Source organism: Nilaparvata lugens, chromosome 11, assembly GCF_014356525.2.
Source record: "Nilaparvata lugens isolate BPH chromosome 11, ASM1435652v1, whole genome shotgun sequence".
Lineage (NCBI taxonomy): Eukaryota > Metazoa > Arthropoda > Insecta > Hemiptera > Delphacidae > Nilaparvata > Nilaparvata lugens.
Genome location: NC_052514.1, coordinates 22,805,570 through 22,828,251, shown reverse-complemented (window position 1 = coordinate 22,828,251; position 22,682 = coordinate 22,805,570). Strand labels below are relative to the sequence as shown.

Below are 22,682 nucleotides of genomic sequence, written 5' to 3'. Positions count from 1 at the left end.
GTGAAAGAGTTAATACCACCCCCTACTGTCATGGATGTGGAGGAGTCAATACCCTCCTCAACTGATATGGATGTAAAAGAGCAAACACAGTCTTCGACTGTCAAAGAGGTAGTCTCACAGTCCCAGGATCCCAAACCAGGACTCTCAAGGAATAAGGATCCAGTGTTCTGTCACCGAGTCTCGACACCTGGTAAGCGTAAACGGGCCGGTCGACCATGTATGAAAGTCCGGTTACCAGATGGACGAAGTAAATATGTACCTGTGGACCAGGTGTAGATGATGCCCATAGGCAGTGGCATACACCTCTAAAGGTGATGCCTGAGTGGCATACACCTCTAAAGGTGATGCCTGAGCGGCATACACCTCTTAAGGTGATGCCTAGATGGCTCACGCTTTTTAAGGTGGTGCCATAGAGGGCTCCGATTCCCCCCCCCCCTCAAGTAGGAGTGGGGTGTCACAAAGTAAAATTGTGACGAGAAAATAAATATAATATTATTGAAAGACGCTCGGCTATCAGCAAAGCTAGCTGACCGCGGAGATAAGGAGGGTACCGATGGCGCACCATCTTCCGCGCATCGGGAGGATTCTTACTGCCTCTGGTGGCAGCAAATCTCCATCCCCTCCACTTTAGGAGAGTATTTAAACGCCGGACGAGCCCCAGACCACAGCATTCCGCTCCCAACCTTCCTCTCCTGTACAGCGGCCCGTTGGCTGCCGTACGTCCCTGACCTCCTGTCCTTGTACAGCGGCCCGTTGGCTACCGTACGTCCCTGTCCTCCTGTCCTGGTACAGCGGCCCGTTGGCTGCCGTACGTCCCTCTTCTTCCATCTCCCCAGGGCACAGCGGACCGTTGTCTGCCGTCCCTATCCTTCCATCTCCCCAGGGCACAGCGGACCGTTGTCTGCCGTCCCTATCCTTCAATTTCCCCAGGGCACAGCGGACCGATGTCTGCCGTCCCTATTCTTCCATCTCCCCAGGGCACAGCGGACCGTTGTCTGCCGTCCCTATCCTTCCATCTCCCCAGGGCACAGCGGACCGTTGTCTGCCGTCCCTATCCTTCCATTTCCCCAGGGCACAGCGGACCGTTGTCTGCCGTCCCTATTCTTCAATTTCCCCAGGGCACAGCGGACCGTTGTCTGCCGTTCCTATCCTTCCATCTCCCCAGGGCACAGCGGACCGTTGTCTGCCGTCCCTATTCTTCCATCTCCCCAGGCACAGCGGACCGTTGTCTGCCGTCCCTATCTTTCCATCTCCCCAGGGCACAGCGGACCGTTGTCTGCCGTCCCTATTCTTCCATCTCCCCAGGGCACAGCGGACCGTTGTCTGCCGTCCCTATCCTGTCAATCCTTCCTCTTCCTACTACACTGGAGCGGAACCGAGGCCGTAAGGCCAATACAAAATTACATCAAAGTGGTGTCATCAGAGAAGAGAGCGACCTTGAAGCCATCAGAAGCACCAGAAGGTGCTGTCCACGCCAGCTGAGGCACAAAGACGAAAGAAGAGGAACTTCGGCTTGCTTCCTTTCCCCGCCCACATTACGACTGAGCTAAGTCATCCAGGAGCAACACCTGGGTATCAATCACCCACCTCTGAAGCTACTCAGGGTGTACGTGATAGCACTATGCTGCTAAGTCTATTTGAACCTGTTGTGAAGTTTCTGCTACAAGGACTATGTCATCTGCATATAGGAGCGACCAAGGGCTTGCTTCTGAAGGTGTGCGGTAACGTAGTTCATGACTATGTTGAACAACAGCGGACTAAGAGTGGATCCCTGGTGCACCCCGACCTTGACTTCAAATTCCGGACCAACACCAGCAGGGCTGAGGACTCTAGTCTTGATGTCATGATACATGTCCTTGAGAATTTCGATGTATTGTTCAGGAACCAGTTGTGCCCGTAGTGTCTGCCATATAAGCTCTCTCGGAACACGGTCGAACGCTTTCTCAAGATTTCTGAAGCCACATTGATAAGGTGTAACTGTAGTTGATTCTTTGAGACTTTCCACAAGCACACTTTCCCAGATCTTGAGGGCATGTGACGTTAGCTTAATTGCACGGTAATTGCCACAGTCTACCACATCACCATTGTTCTTGTAAAAGGCACTAAGTTGCTCTGCCTCCATCCATCAGGCATTTTACCCTTTGTAAGTATAAGGTTGAAGAGGTTTGTTAGCCACAATGTACTTGACTCTCTGCATATTTTGAAGAGTTCTGCAGGTACTTCATCAGGTCCTGTTGCTTTGCTATTTTTCATTTTGCTAAGGGCAGCCTTCACTTCCTCCAGCGCAACTGCTCTTATAGGGTCATGCACTGAATGTAGGCTGGGTAGTGCCTCTCATGGGAACTCTTCATTTAATAGGTGGTTGTAATACTCATGCCATCTTTCATTGATATCGTTATCTGAAGTTAACAGTGTTGCTGTGGAGTTTCTCACATACTTATTCTGTTTTATATCCTTAGTTTGTTTATTTCTGAGTTTTGCAATTCTGAAAATTTCCTGGTCTGTTACTGCTTTCTCCAATCTATTGTACATATCCTCTCTAGCTGCCGCCCGCAAGCATGCAACAATCCTTTTAGTCAGCTTCTTAGCAGCAACATATTTTTGGCGATCTGACTCTTCTTTTGATGTTTGCCAGGTTTTGAAGCACAACTTCTTTTCTCGCAGAAATGGTTTTACATCTTCAATCCACCAGTTGGGGTCTTTTCCTTGTTTCTAGGATACCCTTGCTAATACCTAGTACCTCTTTGGCTGTATCTGTTGTGTGCTTTTGGAAATCATTCCATACAATGTTTACATCTTTTCCTGCTGTGTTACACGTTTCCAAAAACCCTGCAACTTTTGATGCTAGAGCTCTTCGTTGATGCCAGAGCTCTTTTTTGAAGATTAAACCATTTTATCCTCGGCTCAGCTTTCTTCCTGAAACAGTTTTTCTACTGCGGTAACTTTGAACATGCCACTAACAGTCGGTGTTGTGTAGTGAGAGGTTCATCTGGGATAATCTTACAGTCTTTAAAGTATTTTCGCATTGGGCTATCGCACAGAATGTAGTCGATTTGAGATGCATTTGCACCACTCTTGTAGGTGATTAAGTGTTCATCTTTCTTCTTGAAGCATGTGTTAACTATTGGCATTTCAAAAATTTCCGGCAATCTCCAGAATATCCTGCCCCTGCATGTTCGCTGTACCATACCCATAGTTACCATGCACCACACATCATCCTTCTGGGGCCTGCCTACCTACATGGCCGTTCAAATCGCCTGCCATGATTTTGTTTTCTCAAATAGGTATACCCTGGAGAATATCCTGCAGTTCCTGCCAGTAGCACCTCTTTTCTTCACTTGTGCATCCTATCTGCGAAGAATACGTTGAAATTATATTTAAGCAAGGTTGCCTGTCGAGTGCAAGTTTGATGGTCATAATTCTATCACTATGTCTCTCCACAGATATAATGCGCTGTTTCAGCTGCTTGTCTAAGATAAAGCCAACTCCATTCTGTTTGTTGTACCGTGGTATATAAGCTGGTATCCCATTCGTGATCAACTAATATGTATAGAGATGGAGTGAATATCACCCTTAGAGATGATATCGTCTAACCGCGATTAATTTTAGTACGTGTGACTGGGAGAAAGATAGGCCTATGTATTTATCAATTCCATTGAAATACTAGTCTTTATCAGATGACTGTCGTCGATAGTCAAAATTAAGGCATTGTGGGCAGTCAGTGATTATTTTCTATTTTCTTGATATACTCTTATAATGCTTCATTAGATCACTGAAGATGGTATAATATATCGATGGTGATCTGAGAGATGGTTGGATTCTTATCAAAGTTGAAGTGGTCCGCATCAGAATTTGCTAGTTACAGAATTTTAGAAATCATAGTTTTTTGTAGTAATATGTCAGAGTTGTTAGGTTTAGACGAGATCAAGGTCTATAAAACCTTCGTTATATGATGTTTTTCATTAAAGGCTAATGTAAAAACAATGCAAGTCAGTGGGGAATACGAACTCATATTGCCTGCTGTTCATTTCCCAATCATTCATAATAAGTTGAGAATTATTGTGTATCAATGAATGTATTAAATAAATACACTCAGTACGATTCTTATTACATTCAGCCAACAATGATCTGTCAGGAGCTTTTAGCATTGAAGCATGACTTCTAACTCTTGAAGTCGTTTTACAAATCCAATGCATTTTATTATTGTAAAAAAATGTTCTTCATGCTTCTTGTAAAATTTCAGTTAAATTATATTCAATTCAATTTTATTTCAACTCTTGTTTGATTTTATTGCAAGTAATTAATCACATGAAATGTTGATGATTTTCCTCCCAATCCACATCGATTGATGGTATAATTATGAATTGATTTGTTTCAGATATGTTCCTTCCTTGTCCCGACAACCTAATAGTTAATTTGAGTGAGAACATAGACCTGGTGAGAGATCTTCTGACACATTTACCCACTCAGTACGCCGAATCCTACGACACCGAATCGGCGCTTGGAGCAGCCTTGCAGGCAGCTTATAAACTGTTGGTAAGTGAATATTTCGATCCAATTCATAGTAAAATAAGAATTTGACTAAATGAATGTGTCTCATGCAGCAGTAATTGGGGAGATCAAAGTGTTCCACAGTAAGCTGTTGTGGTGTCATTTAAATCCACTTGTGTGAATCATTAAAGTTGTTGGCACTTCTCCAATTGAATGAACAGGTGGAATGTCGGACAGTTTTGAATGTGAATACGTTTCAACTAAATTTATAAATCTTGTAATTTATCTCCTACTTGACCATCTAATACACGGCGCTAGTGAGGAAACATTTATTTATTTATTTATTTATCACATTGTGTATACATACTTAAAATGAGGAAAGGCACAACAGGCTCATGCCCAAAACTGTCCCATTTCCAATTTATACTATCCTTCCAAATCAAAAAGTTGGTTATGTCATTTTCACTTTACAAAATACAATTTACGCTCTTCAATACTCAGATAAACGAGAGAATTTTGAATCAAATAGATACTATTACAGACCGATGAACATAATTGATGAACTTCCAATATCGATTACAGCTTACTATTGAGACCGATGTTATTTGTATTACTGACGTTTTTCAAGGTCTTGATGCTGCTACTGTAGTTCAAGGCCTTCATTAATGCTCATTCAGATCTTCGGTGCTCATAAAAAACTGTAGATCCATTAAACGCTCATCATCATTCTTCTCTTCATCCACGAACATGTCTAGGACTTGGGCTGACAAGGGTATTATCTTCAGCAAAAAACAACAATCAACGATGATATTTATTGATCCATATATACACTTACGTTCTCTCACTTTGATGACATGCAGTCATAAATTTTAAATGTTATAACAATTTCTTCTCATTTCGTTTCACTAAGAAGTGCTTTATAGTATTGCTTTTCCAGATTTTTACTGTAATCAATATATTTTAGCTATTTTAAATGAATAAATGAATAATCATTCAATCTATAACATCAATCTAATCATTGTTATAGAGCCTTAGCTCATGCAAATGAGGTGTACATCAACGTCAATTATGAAATAACTATGGAAAAGTAATAACAAACATACATTTTCGAAATAGATAAACAAGTAATCTGATATTTATCTATTTATTACAGAACAAAGAAGACTAGGCATTAAGCCCAAAACAGTCGTCACTACAATTTACAATCGTATTAAGCAAGTTACTAAAAAAAAAATAAGAAATACAGTACATGCAATTTACAAATGTACATTATCATTATTTATATAATGAATAATATAATATCTTTTTTAAATATTCAATTTAATTAGTAAAGATAAGTTGCTAATTTCAAGTTATATTATGTGGTGAGAAAAAATGAATGAAGCTAATTGTAAATGAAGAAGAATTCATTATAAAATACAGATTTTTATCCTATAGTACCATGGGATACAGATATTGGAAGTTCATCAATTATGTTTTCTATCTCATTGAATTCCATGATCTGTAGTTTAGGTCTATGTTTTTTAATGCGAATAAAAAGGATTTGAAGTGTGTTACAGTTCAGTCTGTTTTTTTTTAGTTAATAACATTTGATGAAAAATGGAATGTATTCAATTCAAAAAGTTCATTTTAATTTTATTACATTTTAATAACATTTTATGAAAAATCGAGTGTATTCAATGCAATAAGTTCATTCCAATTGTATCACCTCCACACAATTCAACAATTAGGATGCGATTGGGTTGTTTCAGGCGCCGACCGGCGGCCGAGTGACAGTGTTCCAGGCGCGCCTGCCGTCAGTTGGCCCGGGTGCCCTGGCGTCGCGCGAGGACCCCTCCCAGCGGGCGGGTGACTCGGTGCCCCACCTCAACCCCAGCACCGACTTCTACAAGAAGCTGGCCCTCGACTGCTCTGGCCAACAGGTGGCCGTCGACCTGTTCTTTGTCAACTCACAGTATGTCGACGTCGCCACTCTGTCCGGTGTGTCCAGGTTCTCCGGCGGCTGCATGCATCACTTCCCGCTCTTCCGCGCCGTCGACCTCATGCAGGTATGGGGTAGGAGTGGATATAATAGAGTTGTGTAGGATATATTATTGTATATATTATTTTGTTGAGTTTCTTTTCGCGTTTTAAAATTTTCAATTATTAATACAGTATTTTCAGTTATTAGTGATGATTTAGTGAAGTATTGTTATTTAATTTGGTTTTCAACTTTCCTAAATTCTAAATTCCTAGTTTATAAATATTTTGGACTCAAAATTGGACAAAAAACGTGTAGTGTAAACATAACCTATTTTTGGACAATTTCTATCTAAATTTGGGAAAGGAACAGTTTTGGGCTTTAAGCCTGTTGTTCTTTTCCCAATCATTCATAGTTGAGAATGATTGTATCTATTAATGTATAAATTGAAAAATATTGGGATAATTGGCGCTTCTCATGATTGGATCGGAAGCTACTTGTCGGGTCGCAAACAAATAGTAAACATAAATAGTCCATTCACTTATAGCCACAATGGTGGTAACAATGAAATTAATAGCAATAATATAAATAACAACAATACAAATTCTGTCAATAGTGAGGTGCGAAGTATCGATTTTGGGGTTGTCCAAGGAAGCACACTTGGGCCAATCTTATTCCTTATATACATCAATGACATTATCAAATCTGATATATCGGGTAGAATGCTACTGTTTGCTGATGACACTGCAGTCTATTTTGAGGCAGACAGCTGGATGGAAGTCTACGAGAAGGCATCCAGAGACTTAATTACACTCAAAAATTGGTTTGACGACAACATTCTTAGTATGAATGCGAAGAAGACCAAAATTCTTCCAATATTCCTTCATAAAAACCGCGCCCCTCCGGATAATTTACTGCTAAAACTACATTGTTGTGGTCAGGTGTGTAATGATGACTGTGATTGCCAGGTGATTGAATCGGTCAACGAGATCAAATACCTGGGTATTATTATTGATAATAATTTATCTTGGCATCCACACATTTTCTACTTGAAAAAAATTACGGAAATTGATTTTTGTTTTTTCAAAACTGAAGGGCATTCTTAACACGAAGGAATTGAGGACAGTGTATCACGCACTTGTGCAGTCAACCCTTACCTATGGAATTATTGTCTGGGGAGGTGCGTGTAATACTAAGATTGCAGAACTTTCAGTGTCTCAGAAAGCTATTATCAAAGTCGGACTGGGCCTGGAAAGAACATATTCTTCCGAACGTTTATTTGTTTATTTTAATGTTCTAACTATTAAGAAGCTTTATGTTAAATTTGTCTTAATGTATGCGTTCAAGAATAAAATCAACTTGAATATTCCAGCACAACAAGAACATAGGACTAGAAGCGGACATCTTCTGCATCCCAATTTAGAGAGAAATTCGCGAGCTGTTTGCGACAGAAATGTCTCTTATGTAATTAATATGCTTCTGCGGAATGCTCCACCCCATATAAGTCATCCAGGTTCTTGTACTGTACTAAAATACAAGAAAGTGCTTCATGAATGGTTGGCATCTTTGAATGACTATCATTGTGGTAGATTGATCAAATCAATGTATGTGTAACGCCTTGGAATTTATTCACTCATGTGTGTGTGCGTAGTGTGTGTGTGTGTGTGTGTGTGTGTGTGTGTGTGTGTGTGTGTGTGTGTGTGTGTGTGTGTGTGCGTGTGTGTTTCCCTTCCCGTGCGAATGTTGATAGTTGAGCTTGAATATTAAAATTAAATAAATATTTTTATCTTTTATTTAAATAGTTTTGATATTGTATTGTTCAATACTATTAAATATTGGTAGCTATCTATAATAGTAATATTACTTCTCTGTATCATAGATAAGTTATCTGTGTAAATTAAATTTCAATAAACGTATGCGAACTCTTACTCACGAACAGACCGACAGGTCCATGTGAGTATAGTTTCAATTATTTTGTGAAATAGTTTAAACATAGATATAATTTTCTTTAAATTAGTACATTTACTTTTGTTTTATAAGTCTTTTTTTGTGAAACAATAAATCAATTCAATTCAATGCATTATCTAAGAGATCTTTGAATCATTCAATTTGCATAATTCCTTTAATTTCCCTAAAGTTTTTTTTCTGAATTTACACAAATTAAAATTCAACAGTTCTCACGGACAATAGCTGCTAGGAAATACGGAATTGGAAATGTCCGGAACTCAAATTTACATTGGATTTCTAATCCCGTGTTCCCGCGACAGCTAGTAGACGCTTAGTTGACGCTACTAATGGTAGACTGCCATTTTTTTGACACATACTTATTATTTTATAGAATTGAATATTGGAATAACGGATTGAATTGAAGGTGACCGACTATTTTAAAATTATCATCTGGAATGAAATAATAAAATGAGTGATTTGAATTTCAGGTGAAGATGCTGCAGAAGTGTCTGCGACGCTACCTGTCGCGCAAGATCGGCTTCGAGTCTGTGATGCGTCTGCGGTGCACCCGCGGACTGTCTGTGCACACGTTCCACGGCAACTTCTTTGTGCGCTCGACCGATCTGCTGTCGCTGCCCAACGTCAACCCCGACGCCGGCTTCGGCATGCAGGTCTCCATCGACGAGAACCTCTCCGAGTTGCAGACTGTCTGCTTCCAGGCCGCGCTGCTCTACACTTCTAGCAAAGGTCGGTGCACTTGCAATTCAAACAATGAACAGTCACAAAACTTTGAAACATAAAACTTACACAACACACAGAAATTAAAAAACAAAAAAAACAATGCAATCAAATTCAAACAATATCTGGCAAACAGACAGGGGATGAAGAGTCATTAAACTTGAAAATATAAAACTTGAGTTATACAGAACATAGAAATTATAAAAATAAAATCAAAACAGAAATACATGTCATTATTGCTGCAGAAACTTATCAATTGACATGCTTTTCGAAAGCTCTCCAAACTTTTTAGATCAGCAGAGCTTTTCAGATACGATTGTGGGTGTATTAGATAGATAAATCATTTTTTGTAACGGCTTCTGAATATTGTAGATAGATAAATAGTGCACTGTGTCATTTTTTCATCTGACACAACACACATCACATCACTAAATACATGAAAGAAACTCACCATATATCTATGTTTGAAACAGATTGTCCACAACATGTACATCTCCTAATCAAACGTATTTGCATCACTCTTTGCATCATTGCCTTTAACTACAAATCAAATGTCTGTTCCTCTTAGGCTCATTAAAGATTATATAATAAATGTATTATTTTAAATTTTGAAACAGAAACATTATTTCTAAATTTGAAACAGATTTATTTAATTATAATTTATTATCAATAATGGTTATGAGCGCCTATTTTGAAATGTGTAACATTACAATAGTATAGTTAGATAGTATAGTATAGATAATAATAATACAGTATAGACGTAGATAGATAGTATAAGATAGATAAATCATTTTATTGCAACGGCTTCTGAGTTCTTCAGAAGCAATATTATATTCGTCAAAATAATATAATTAATACATTATTACATGTGCCTCAAATATGCAAGATTACAATTTGTCCAGTGTATGAATATAACCTTGAAGTTTCTGTTAAATTAGGTTTAAAGGTAAAATGAAAGGTTAGGTTGGTTAGGTTTTGGTAATATTTTATTATTATTTGAAATGTGTCGATAATAAACACAACGAAAAGTTGAAAATCTCGCACATTTGAGTTATCGCGCTAACGAATGAAACCCATCACCCTAGAACATGGTACAATAGGGCATATAATAATCAATATCAAAGTTCTTGTGTCCCAGTCAAGTCACTCCTCATATTGTTGTTTGGCTTTAGACTATTGCACAAATATTATAGCTCTTTGGACCTTTATATTGTGAGGACTCCTCAAGTAAAGTTGTCCTATATTCACCGACTGATATATGACTGCAATGATGGGTTTCAATTTCAATATAAATTATTATAGCTGTGGAACTATTGCTTCAAATTATAGCACATTAATTCTACTTTGATTTTTCTAATAATTTTGAACTAATCTACCATTACATGACATTTTTCAGGAGAGCGTAGAATACGAGTACACACACTGTGCCTACCGATTGCCAATAGTCTTTCAGATGTGCTCAACAGTGCCGACCAGCTCTGCATCATTGGTCTACTCTCCAAAATGGGTCAGTAATAAAGAAGTATTCTCATTAGAAGATGAAAATTATTTCTTCTCTTGATTTCAAAAAATTAAGATTCCTTTAAAATATTGTATTTTTATAAATTATTTCCTTTGATGTTAATAAATATTATTTCTACTCTTATTTCAACAAATCAAGATAACATTAGAATTTTGTATTTGTTATTTTTTTATATGCTTTGGTATACCGTTCATAAGCTCGAAAATGTACGTTTAAGAACTTGGATGAAGAACATTTTTCATTTCTTGACAAAACGGCCTTCTCACTACATGTTAATTGTGTCTTAATAACTGATTTATATATAGATCTCCCAGATTTCCTGCCAGTTTTGAGGTAATCTCTTGAACTAACAAACCATGTAAATCAATTTAATCATCTCATAAATCACCTAATCCATCAGCCACGCACAGGCAAAAGCTTGCTAATATGGGCATCATCCGCAATAAAAAAACTTGTGAAAATTAAATTAGTGATACTCTGCGGTCAGTTGGGTACTTTAAAACATAAATAACTGACATTAACGCTCTAGACAAGCAGACTTGTATCCTACTATTTATATAGTGTGCACATCTTGCTGTCAGATATTCCTGTTTTATAAGATTTCAGTGAAACATTCCCCACCACTCATATCTCAGAATAATAAATGATATTTCAGAATATAATGATATGATAAGTCCATAGGCCGCTTCATGTGATCTACTTTCATCACTTTGTATATCAAGTGACTGATAGCTTATTCATGTTGTTTGAGCTGTATTAATGCTACTAATTATTGTTGATTTAGTTTGTTTCAACTGTATCTTATGTTCTCTTAACTATTTTATTTCATTTTAACTAAAGGTCAGATCACATTAGGCGTTTTTTTCAAGCGTTTGGTCAGGTGTTTTTTTTAGGCGCCAACCCAATCAGCCAATCGGAAGCTTCCTGCCCTGCCGACTCTAAAAACGCTTAATATGGCTTGGCCCTGATTGTTTTTGTATTAGAATTCTTTATGACACTGATTGTTGTTTTTGTTTATTAACTGACCTACTCAAAATTTTTCTAGTTTAAATCGTATTCTATGTAAAAATATGTTATATGTGAATTGGATTGTGTTGGATGTGTTGCAGCGGTGGACCGCTCGATGGAGTCGTCGATATCGGACGCACGAGAGGCGTTTGTGAACGTGGCCGCAGACATCCTGTCCGCCTACCGGCTGACTCAGTCATCGGCGCCACACGGCTCACTGCTCGCCGCACACACGCTCCGCCTCATTCCGCTCTACATTCTTGCCTTATTGAAATTCGTGAGTCATCAACCACTCTTAGCATTAGATGTTCTTTGCTTCACCAAGTGACTGTGATCCACAAGTGCCAAATTTCTAGAACACTTATTAAATGTGATTACCTAATAAATCTATATGAAATCTGAAGGGTTCAATGCCACATGTAGATTAATAAGATAGTGTCCTAGAAGCCAGGTACAAGACTAATTCTGCTTTGCATTCTCCCCACAAGACTTTAAGTTGTTGTGCTTTGATCCTCTTTAGTCAATGTTTAGGAACTTGGTGTACCAAACCGTTTAATGTGTCAACGTTTCAAACTTGAAAGGTTGATTTTTCACTTCATATTGCAATTTCAACACAGTTAACCATTATTAGATGATGCTCTGTGTGACACTTACTGACTATCAGTGACTGTATTTTTCATAATTTACTATCATGCCATTATTTAAATAGCTATTTTATCCTTTCACGACTGCTCTTTCACATTTTTACATAATTTATTCCATGACCAAATTTTAACATTTCCTTTGTGCAACTCTAAGGAAAATGTTTATTTTTTACTTCTATTTCATTTCACTGTTCTAGTCGGAAATGTTATGCATTACAATCTCTCCAGCAATCTATGTAAATTCAGTTTATCATACAATATCTTACGATAATATCATCTCCTACATATTTTGAAAATGTAAAAGCAGCCTTGTTAACTTAGCTCGGCTTCTGTTTTGTAGATAGATTTCTGTTTTGACTTGGATAAAACCCTCTAGATTTTAAAATCTAGAATCAATCATCTACATTTTTTTTTGAAAATATATCTTTACTATTAAATGAATATGATTGTTTTTAGGTCGCCTTTAGGATTGGTCAGAGTACGCGCTTGGATGACAGAGTGTTTGCGATGTGCCAGTTGAAGAGTTTGCCATTGGCCCAGCTACTGCAGTTGGTCTATCCTGATTTATATCCAATCCACGATTTGGAGAAACATGTGAGTGATCACCATTTACTTGAAAGTTATTACCATTTAAAGATTTTTGTAAAATCGAATCAAATGAATGTTTATATGAATATATCAAAGACTTGTGCGTAACTGATGATAGCTACTGAGGCTGTAATGTCTGACCATTCCACGCTAAAATAAGGGTTAGCATTCTTGTAAGTGCTCGTTTTATTTGTATTTGTAAGAAAGCAAACAAATATCTTGAAGTTAGTTATTTTTGTTCGAATCTATTTACTTACGGTGATGTCACACCAGGCCGGACATGACAGGACACGACAATTGAACGAAATAATGTACTACTTATATACAAAATATACTCGAATGCTAAAGCCTTCCCACTCGGTCGGAGCAGTCATTTTGTCCGATCGTGCCTGGCTTGGATGACATCACCCTAAAAGTGATAGTTCAAACAAACATTGTTTTTATTAGCATCAAAAAAAAGGCATTAAATACGACATAAACACATATTGTTCGTCTGTGTTACAAGAGGTTCGTTTTTCTGCCGAACGTTTTGTCAATAAGTGAACACTTCCATAAGAACCAATTGTTTTTCCCTGATTGACTGGACTGATTCTTACGAAAGCACTGTTAAATAAAAGAGTATTTTTAGCTAGATTGCTCTGTTTATTTATCTTTGAGTGCACCAGTGATCACTTATATAGAAATTGAACTATCTATACTATCGAGCTCCAGTATATTTAATTCATATTAGTTATTAACTAGTTATTTAGTTATTTCAGTTTTATTTTTGATATTATCGATATGATGATATGGATACAACAACAACTATTTTGGTGTTGATTGCAGCCGGTGAAAGAGGTGGGCTTGGAGCGAGAACAGGTGCACGACCCGCCTCGCTTGCATTTGTCAGCCGAGCGCGTGGACTCACATGGTGTCTACCTGCTGGACTGCGCGCACCTCATCATCATCTACGTCGGCCACAATTGCCCCGCCACCCTCTGTCAGGCCCTCTTCGGCAAGCCTTCATTCAGTGCGCTGCCTCATGAGTCGGTCAGTTCAAACGTAGCAATATGTATTTATTCATTTCACAAATACAGCAATATTGTCCTGTCACTATAAATATACATTGGTGATCCTTTTCTAAGCGTCTGCAGGCGCAATGAGTACTGAGCTATGATTTTTCATAAATGAGTGAAATTTGAAGAAGAAATCAATTTTGATGAATTTTAGTTTTTGAACAACAATATCTTCTGATTGCTACCGTTTAGATGTATAATTCAAAATCCCTCTGGGCGTATTTTTGTGCTCTACAATCTCAGACCAGGTAGAGCGCTCTATCTCATATAGATGTCCAGTTACACCTGACAACAATGCTCCTTGTGAAAAACGCCTAATTTTCAGCTTCAACCATCATCACCAACTACATTGTCCTCACATTGATATTTCGCACAATGACATAAGCTCATGAGATTATGTTCTATGAGAATCACCCGTTAGATGCACTCCATTTCAGTTTTTCCTACTAGTGGGGAGGCGCGCTTAAGGACACCTCAAGGATCAAAATTTCAATACTCAGATTCCATCATACTACACTTCATTTTTCTCGGCTCGTCAAGGCTCCAAAATCATGCATCATAAGTCAATTTCGGTCGAAAATGAAAAATTTATTGTTGAGTGTACTTAAGCCCATATGCCAATACACAGAAAATGGCCAATTTCTATATTCAAAGCTGCATGTCTCGTGAAATACTTCTGATAAAATTTCCAAATCTAGTGAGGATGTGAAAATTGTCCTCCTCTACCCACTCCAATAAATAATACTCTCGATTCCAATACAATTCGAAAGTTACAGAAGATTTTAAAAATGGCGATTCCAGTTTTTACATTTTTTCTTGATTTTACTGTTGATCAAGAGTTTCTGAAACTAGTCTGATACATCATAGAAACTCACGATTGAATCCAAATTGTAGATAAATTCATTCTCTACGAGATCAGCAGTTGTCTAAAATCCATCTTGAATCAGTTTTCCCTATCATAGAACTGCCAAAACCGTTAATATTAGAAAAATATCTACAATTTCCGGATTTTTTTCAACAATAAAATCTTACTTTACGAAAATATTTTTCCATGAATCGTTTACAGCAGATGAAAGATAAAATTCTATTGCACATTTCACGGTCAAGTAAAGATTTTTGTAAGGGGTTACCGAGGTACATAGCTTTGAATATAGAAATTAGCCATTTTTTTGTGTATTGGAATATGGGCTTACGTACACTCAACAATAAATTTTCCATTCTTCGACCGAATTTGACTTTTGATGCATGATTTTGGACCACCGAGAAGAAAGAAGTGTACCTAGTAAGATGAAATCCGAGCATTGTGTCAAAAGTTATAAGTTTTTGAAATTTTGATCCTTGAGATGGTATCCTTAAGCGCGCCTCTCCACTATGAAATACTGAAATGAAGTGCATCTAACGGGTGATTCTCATAGAACATAATATCATGAACTTATGTCATTGTGCGAAATATCAATGTGAGGACAATGTAGTTGGTGATGATGGTTGAAGCTGAAAATTAGGTGTTTTTCACAATACAAGGAGCATTGTTGTCAGGTGTACCTGGAAATCTAAATGGGATAGAGCGCTCTACCTGATCTCAGATTGTATAGCACAAAAATACGCCCAGAGAAATTTTGAATTTTACATATAAATGATAAAAATCGGAAGATATTGTTGATCAAAAACTAAAATTCATCAAAATTGATTTCTTCTTCAAATTTCACTCATTTTTGAAAAATCATAACTCAGTACTGATTGGAGATAGAGAGTTCCGAATGATCCCATTTAATTTAGAATTTTATAATCTGAAGAAAAGGCGAAAGCAAATTTTTCTGTCCCATTACGAGATTTGGCATAAATAACTGAAAACTGGAAAATAAACCTAAAATACGAGGTTTTTGGGCCACCCTGTTGTATCTAGCACAAGGAATTTTGCATGAAGAAATTGGTTCTGGACTTCTCTTATGTACCCAAATAAGATATTGAAAAATCAGAACTACATTATAAATTGCAAGCACACCCCCTTTTTTATGTCTATATTGACTGGACTAATAAATTATATAAACAAAACAACATACATTATAATATTCCATGCATGGGTCAAAGCCTGTGTGCAAGAATGTGCTGGATCATCACATAAAACATGCAGCAAAGAAACGGAAGCCTGCAGACGCTCAGAAAAGGATCATTGACCGAACGTAGTTAGGTCAATGTTTTACTCGGTTTTTCTTTTGTCTGTATGTATGTAAGGCATTTACGGCCAAACGCGTTGATAGAATTAAAGGATATTTGGCAGGAATATTCATTTTTTGACTGCGCGTCGATGTATACACAAGGTTTTTTTTAATTTTGCATCTTAAGTATAATATGAAAGGAAAAGAAATTACCTCCATATTCCGATATCACTATATATTATATCATCTACTCTGAAGATAGGATTAATCAGACTATAGAATTTTTCATAATCAGCTGATAAGTGGATTGCTCATTGCATGCATTACACAGATGTCTGGAGAAACCAGTGAACAAGTAACATCAGATACTTGTGGATGAGAAAACTGCGTCACAGATGTCTGGAGAAACCAGTGAACAAGTAACATCAGATACTTGTGGATGAGAAAACTGCGTGAGGTCTACTGTTCACAGAACGACTTGCATTGAATGTGTACATTTGTGCAAGTGTACGCTTGGCTATGCATGACTAAGCGTGCAGATGAAAAACAAAATCTGGAAAGAGCAAAACAGAACGCGTGCACTTTCTGGTTCCGTTCAATGTGAGCAGCTACATTCAAGTCACAACGTGTTTCAATGGCACTTTCCAGATTTTGTTTTTCGGCTCATGGATGATCTGTCTTGCACTTACACATATACGCATTCAATGTGATCACACCCTAAGAGACGTAACGTCTAGAGAGAACTTAACATAAGAGAGAAGCAACGGTTAGAGATGATACGAAAGCTTATCTATTTCACAAAAATAGAATAACTCTCGCCCACTATAAACAAGAGATCTCAATTGGTACCAGCACTGTACCCTGAATGGGCAAAATTCGCTCAAATTTATTTATTACTAGTCGTTTCCTCGTTCCGTTTAGAAAATTTATTCTCCATTTTCTAGTTTTTCAGATTTTTTTGAATGATTCAAGTCGTGAATTGAGCAAAAATTTATTTACTCTTTAAAATAGAAATTAGTGTTTATTTGTCTAGCCTTTGAGAATGTATAGATTGAAACTGTTTTCGGAAATTAATGTTTTATTATTTTTTGTAGTTTGATCTTCCCGAATTGGATACACCGGAATCGGACCGCTTGTTTTCGTTCATTCACCATTTGTGCTCTGAGAAGGCTTACGTACCTTGCATACAAGTTATCAGGTAATCTACATCATTTTATTTTACAAATTTGATCAATTGCTAACTAAGATTGTGTCTGCCCAATTGTATGTATTTTTCAAACTACCTGTAACAATGGTATTTATAGAATTTAGAATTAATATTCATCAATACTCAGTACTTATATTCATTCCATTTGGCTTTTGTCAGTGGACAGATAGCTTCTTATAATTTGCCATATAAACCACTGTTTGTAATATTTTAATGACATAGTAAACACGGAAGACTTATTGCTTTCCACTTCACAATAACGTGGTATTCATTTGACTGTATCCAAAAGTGTATAAGAACGGCATTGTAATAGAAACATTTGTTTCCCTCAATTAGAGTTCCCAAGACAGAATATAACTTGAGAAATGTTATTGTTCAACATTGTTTTAATTGTTGTGTTTCAGGGACGACAGCCACCATAGAATGAAGTTCCTCGAGCAGTTAGTTGAAGATAAAAATGAAGCTGGCACCTCGTACTATGAGTTCTTACAGCGAATCAAACAGCTCGGAAAATAATAACTGCAATTCGTTTATCCAACTAGAAATTGAACTCTGTTATTAGTGAGTCAGACCATTCAAAGTCACATCACATTTCAGGTCAGGCTAACTAACTGTTGATGATGAACAATAAACTGCTGTTGTTTTGACTGTGAGAAAGAGATAAGATTCTCTTCCATAATGTGAATATGTGAATTTTTATCATGCGTATATCATGAGTATTACAGTAAGCTCATTATTAGCTTCTGTCTGTTTATTTTAATTCTTTCAATTGAACAGTAGGTTATTGGAAAAAATAATAATTATCAACGTTGAATGATCGGCAATGCATCTCTATTTTAAAAATAAAATCTGAATCAAAATAAAATCAGGAATTTATTCACTATTGTCTTAAGTTATCTTGTGCTCTAATAAATATAAATAATTAATCATTCTATCGATTACTATATTTATTTGAAATATTATCGTTAATTCTTATAATTTGCTCCAACATATTACAATTTCAGTGATTACTATAATATATTAAGATGTATCCACTTGAAATCTAATATTTTCTGAGCTTGAAAATATTGTCACTTCATTCTTTTGAAGAGTCTTTAAACTCTGTGTAGCAATCTGTAGACTGCTGGTCAAATTGAAAATTGATACTTCATTATCATAATTTAGAGTCTTTCAATCTGCAAAGTTGACTTCTATGAGTTCATATTAATTGCTCAGTTTGAGAATCATCTGACCTGTCAGTTATCTTTTTGATGCTTGATAATCGTCAGAATCGTCTTGATATTTTTTTGGTGCTTATAAATTTACTTGTATTTTTCCTTTTGTACTGGACAATTTTTTTCAGTGATAGTTTAACCTTTAGCACTCATGTAAAGGCTTATTTACATGATATTGATTATTTTGAAATTAATTGAAAACCTTTTTCAAATGTTGTGTTTGTTGAAGCCCATTGTGTACTCATTGACGATTTCATCCAGTCTATAACTGAATTGCGTTTCATCTCCTAGCAATTCTTCAAAGCTTGTCTTGAAATCAATTATTGATAGAATTTTCGGTCTATCAGATGAACATAAGTATAATCTGAACTGAGTAAAATAAGTTCAATCCATTAGATAAGTTCATCGGTTCATGAATTTATTGATGAATCACCCAAATACTTATTTTAATTCTATTAATGCTTTTCAACTTTCTCCAAAATAATGATAATATATTAAGCCGTAGTGAGTTTGACTTTCTGAAGTCAGCATCTGATAAATATTGGTTTGCTATCATTGTCTGTCATTAGACAAAGAAGATAGCTCTATCCTTTTCTACCTTCGCACTGTTGTCAAATTGTTTGTTAACTATGAAGAAACATAGTGAACTACCAAAATATTTAATCTCAGTTATGGAATTTCATTATAAAATGATGAAAAAAAATATTTTCTGGACAAATAGAATTTATTTGATCATTATTAACATGAATCAGCAGTTAATATTACATCAGATATACCGAAATAACTTGAATCACAGATATCTAATGTAGAAGGGGGTGGTATCAGAGAATCGGCAACTTTATAGTCCTATTATTTCCACTGACTTAACATGTATCTCACTATAATTACGCCCCTTATCAAATTGCTTCAATTTGGTATGAATTTGATTAAATATACGGAATCATAATATTAATTGCCTATTCTACCAGTTTGCTTCAAGAACATTCATACGGCTTGATTTTTACTGTGAATTTATCATTCGAATTAACATGATGAACTTATCTGTTATATGTTTACTTAGATTATATGATTGCCAAGCAAACTTCATCTATATAGATGAAATAGTTGAATTATGCCAAGTAATTATAAAATTTATTCGAAATGATTATTTATGAATTAATTAAGTTATCTGTATAATTATTGTTTCTTGAAATGTATTTATCTTTTGCATATAAGTGTAACAGAGTAATATAAAGCGCATTCCATTTGATTGAAATTCTTATTTTTCGATCAACGTGCATGCAAATTGAAATAAACTTAGAAAAATTGTGTTTTTAACCTATCATACTCGTGTATTTGCTTGCTTTATGTTGTGGTTGTTTTGAGACAAAAGTAAAATAGTTTACAAAAAATTTACTATTCTATTTACTGTTTTTTTATTGCATTTGTGAATTATTATTGTATGAATTTATGCAAATTTATTATATAAATGACTAAATTGGTTAGGAAATGTACTATTTTACAGCAGACCTTTGCTTGTTTGTTTTTAATTGTTGGAATTATGTTTTAATAAACTGTATCCTACTTTGTTGAAATATAATTGAAATAATTATATTAAAAACTGTTGTTACATGTATATTTATCATAATGTGTTTGTTTTGATTAGAGTTGTGTATAAATAATAGTCTAGGCGATGGTGTCTATACTGTATAGATATAAAACAGATTGAGATTCTATGAGGCACTTTCAATATTATGATGTTGAGATGAGCTTCGCTTGTCTTGAAGAGAGAATGTATCATTCATTATTATTTATCGGTGAATAAAGTAAAATAATTTTATAACCAATCATCAATCTTGTTATATTCTGTGATTACCAAAAAAGAATAGTCAAACATTATCAACTCTGTTTGAATTCAACTGGATTGTCAACCACTATAAAGTTAATGTATCATATCGGACCACATTGTTTATTGTCAATCATTATTAAGCTTATAAAGTATTTTCAAAATACATAACTTTAGGATTCAAATATCGCCATCTTTGGAACATTGAAATCTTCCAAGTTTAAGACTCGAAGTCCTTTAATACATTAACCGTAGTCCTTTATTACATTAGTCTACATTAGTAAGCTATTAGAACACTAGGCTGGGAGCGAGTCACGGACCATGAGTTCTTCATTGCGGTCATCGCACACTACAGTGACGACCACATTATAATGGCAGTGAGAAAGATAAAAGAATAGCGTTGCTGATTCTCTGCCTTGCCATTGCCCTACTATAGAAGATTGCTGATACCAGTATATTTGAAATATTAAATATTAACTGTCCATTCATATTTAAAATAATAAATTTTCATGATTCAGATTGAATATTTTGTTAATTATATTTCTACACTGTTAAAAAACGATATGGCAATATTGCAGAGCTAGTATGCTTTGTCTCACTGGTGACTGGTGTCCCAGCTTGCTTTACACAGGGACACCAGTACTGGTATTTCTCTGGTGTCCTTCTGTCAACCCATCCTGGTGTGCTAAGTTAATACGAGACTAAATTTTAAAGGAAATTTCGGCCCAGCTATTGGTACCTAAATATTATTGGAAGCGTCCTAGAGTTTTCCCTTGAGGCTGCTATCATGAAAAAGTATAAAAATAGATATCAGTACAGTTATATTAACGGAATCATCTTGATCAATTTTTAGAGATAATTGTTCACAGAAAAATTTAATCTCCTTTATTATTAATATTTACTTCTATTCGTTTACATTGGGAGCTTGGGACACCAAATGTACGAGCAAGTCGCGGGCTCTAGTTGTTATCATTGTAATATTGACACCACTGGGACATCATTGGTGTCCTAACTTGCTCTAATGTATGCTTTACATACGAATACCACTGGTCTCCTGATGTAATATCATGCTGACCATCTTCTTATTGTGCCTGTCCTCTACGAGAACTTGGGCGGTCAACATGGCGATCTTCATTTTATACAAAGCAATATAAAATATTTCTATGAAGCTTTTCCACACCATAGGATCGGGAATATATTTTCTCTACAAGATTAATCCGCTCCAAGTGTTTTACTACTGTGATACCGCTTCATTATCAACCTGAGACATTATTATAAAATAAAATATTTCTATGAAGCTTTTCCACACCATAGGATCGGGTGTTATTTAGCCAAAAAATTCTTGTACCTGGATCCCTTTTTCCAAAAATCACCTTGTATCTGTTACGGCCACCGAGGTGGGCGCAATAAGTAGAATATTGTGTAAAGTCCAACAATAATAAGGCTCAGGTTGATATTGAAGCGGTATCACAGTAGTAAACCACTTGGAGCGGATTAATCTTGTAGAGAATCGACATGAATCTAACTTGGAGCGGAAAACGACACGATAGACCTACGTTGCAGGAAGCGGGATCGACTTTGCACAGAGAACTGAGTGAACGATGACTCGAGAACGACGACTTCAAAGAACGGTTCCTTGGTGAACGATAGTTCAAATAGCTCTGTAGGAACTAGAGGCAGCGCTCGTATAGTGAGGTCCACGTTATAATGGCAGTGGATAAAGATAGAAGAATAGCGATGCCGATTCTCTGCATTAAATAATTATATTTCTACACTGTCAAAAACATAATTGGCATCGTTGTGGACCTAGAAAAGGATAGTACCACCGGCTATGTCGAATGATAGACAAGGATAGCAAAACCAAAGTTGATCAAATACTGTCATTATAACTTGGACCTCACTATTGCGGTTACTTACAGCAACTGGTTGGCGGTAACAGTAGCATATCTTAACGTCGTTTCTCATTACCGGTACTCATGTCCCCGACGTGTAATGACCAGAGAGATAGTTATTTTTTACATTAATCCTGGAGAAGATGAGTATTTCTATTACAGTATAGTTATTTACAGTATATGTGCTCTCATATGTATCTCAAATAAATAAATTATACGATACAGAGTTTAAAAAATCTCTTTTTATAGGAATCTATTTCTATTGTACAGAGAAGTATAGTCTAATTTAGACCAATGGTCTAATAGGAAATTAAAGATTTCTAGTTGTTCGGTGCGGAGAGGGCGGAAATTGAAATAATAAGAGACTGCACATGGTTATTCCTAATTATAGAAGTACTAATGACAAAGCTGGCAGATAAAATTTTTTTATTGTGC

At 36.2% G+C, this 22,682-nt stretch overlaps 1 protein-coding gene across 2 annotated transcripts in view; it reads left to right on the top strand.

The window, feature by feature from the left end:
- LOC111056044 (protein transport protein Sec24A) overlaps nucleotides 1-20,359 on the top strand; it is a 41,314-nt gene extending 20,955 nt beyond the window's left edge. For both annotated transcript variants that reach the window (XM_039437902.1, XM_039437901.1), the window contains exons 11-19: nucleotides 4,379-4,536; nucleotides 6,243-6,539; nucleotides 8,887-9,145; nucleotides 10,533-10,643; nucleotides 11,768-11,943; nucleotides 12,767-12,904; nucleotides 13,724-13,927; nucleotides 17,204-17,307; nucleotides 17,721-20,359. In XM_039437902.1, coding sequence (XP_039293836.1) covers nucleotides 4,379-4,536; nucleotides 6,243-6,539; nucleotides 8,887-9,145; nucleotides 10,533-10,643; nucleotides 11,768-11,943; nucleotides 12,767-12,904; nucleotides 13,724-13,927; nucleotides 17,204-17,307; nucleotides 17,721-17,832 — 1,559 coding nt within the window. In that variant the 3' untranslated portion in view covers nucleotides 17,833-20,359. The remainder of the gene's footprint in view (nucleotides 1-4,378; nucleotides 4,537-6,242; nucleotides 6,540-8,886; nucleotides 9,146-10,532; nucleotides 10,644-11,767; nucleotides 11,944-12,766; nucleotides 12,905-13,723; nucleotides 13,928-17,203; nucleotides 17,308-17,720) is intronic.
- Nucleotides 20,360-22,682: the final 2,323 nt, after the last annotated feature.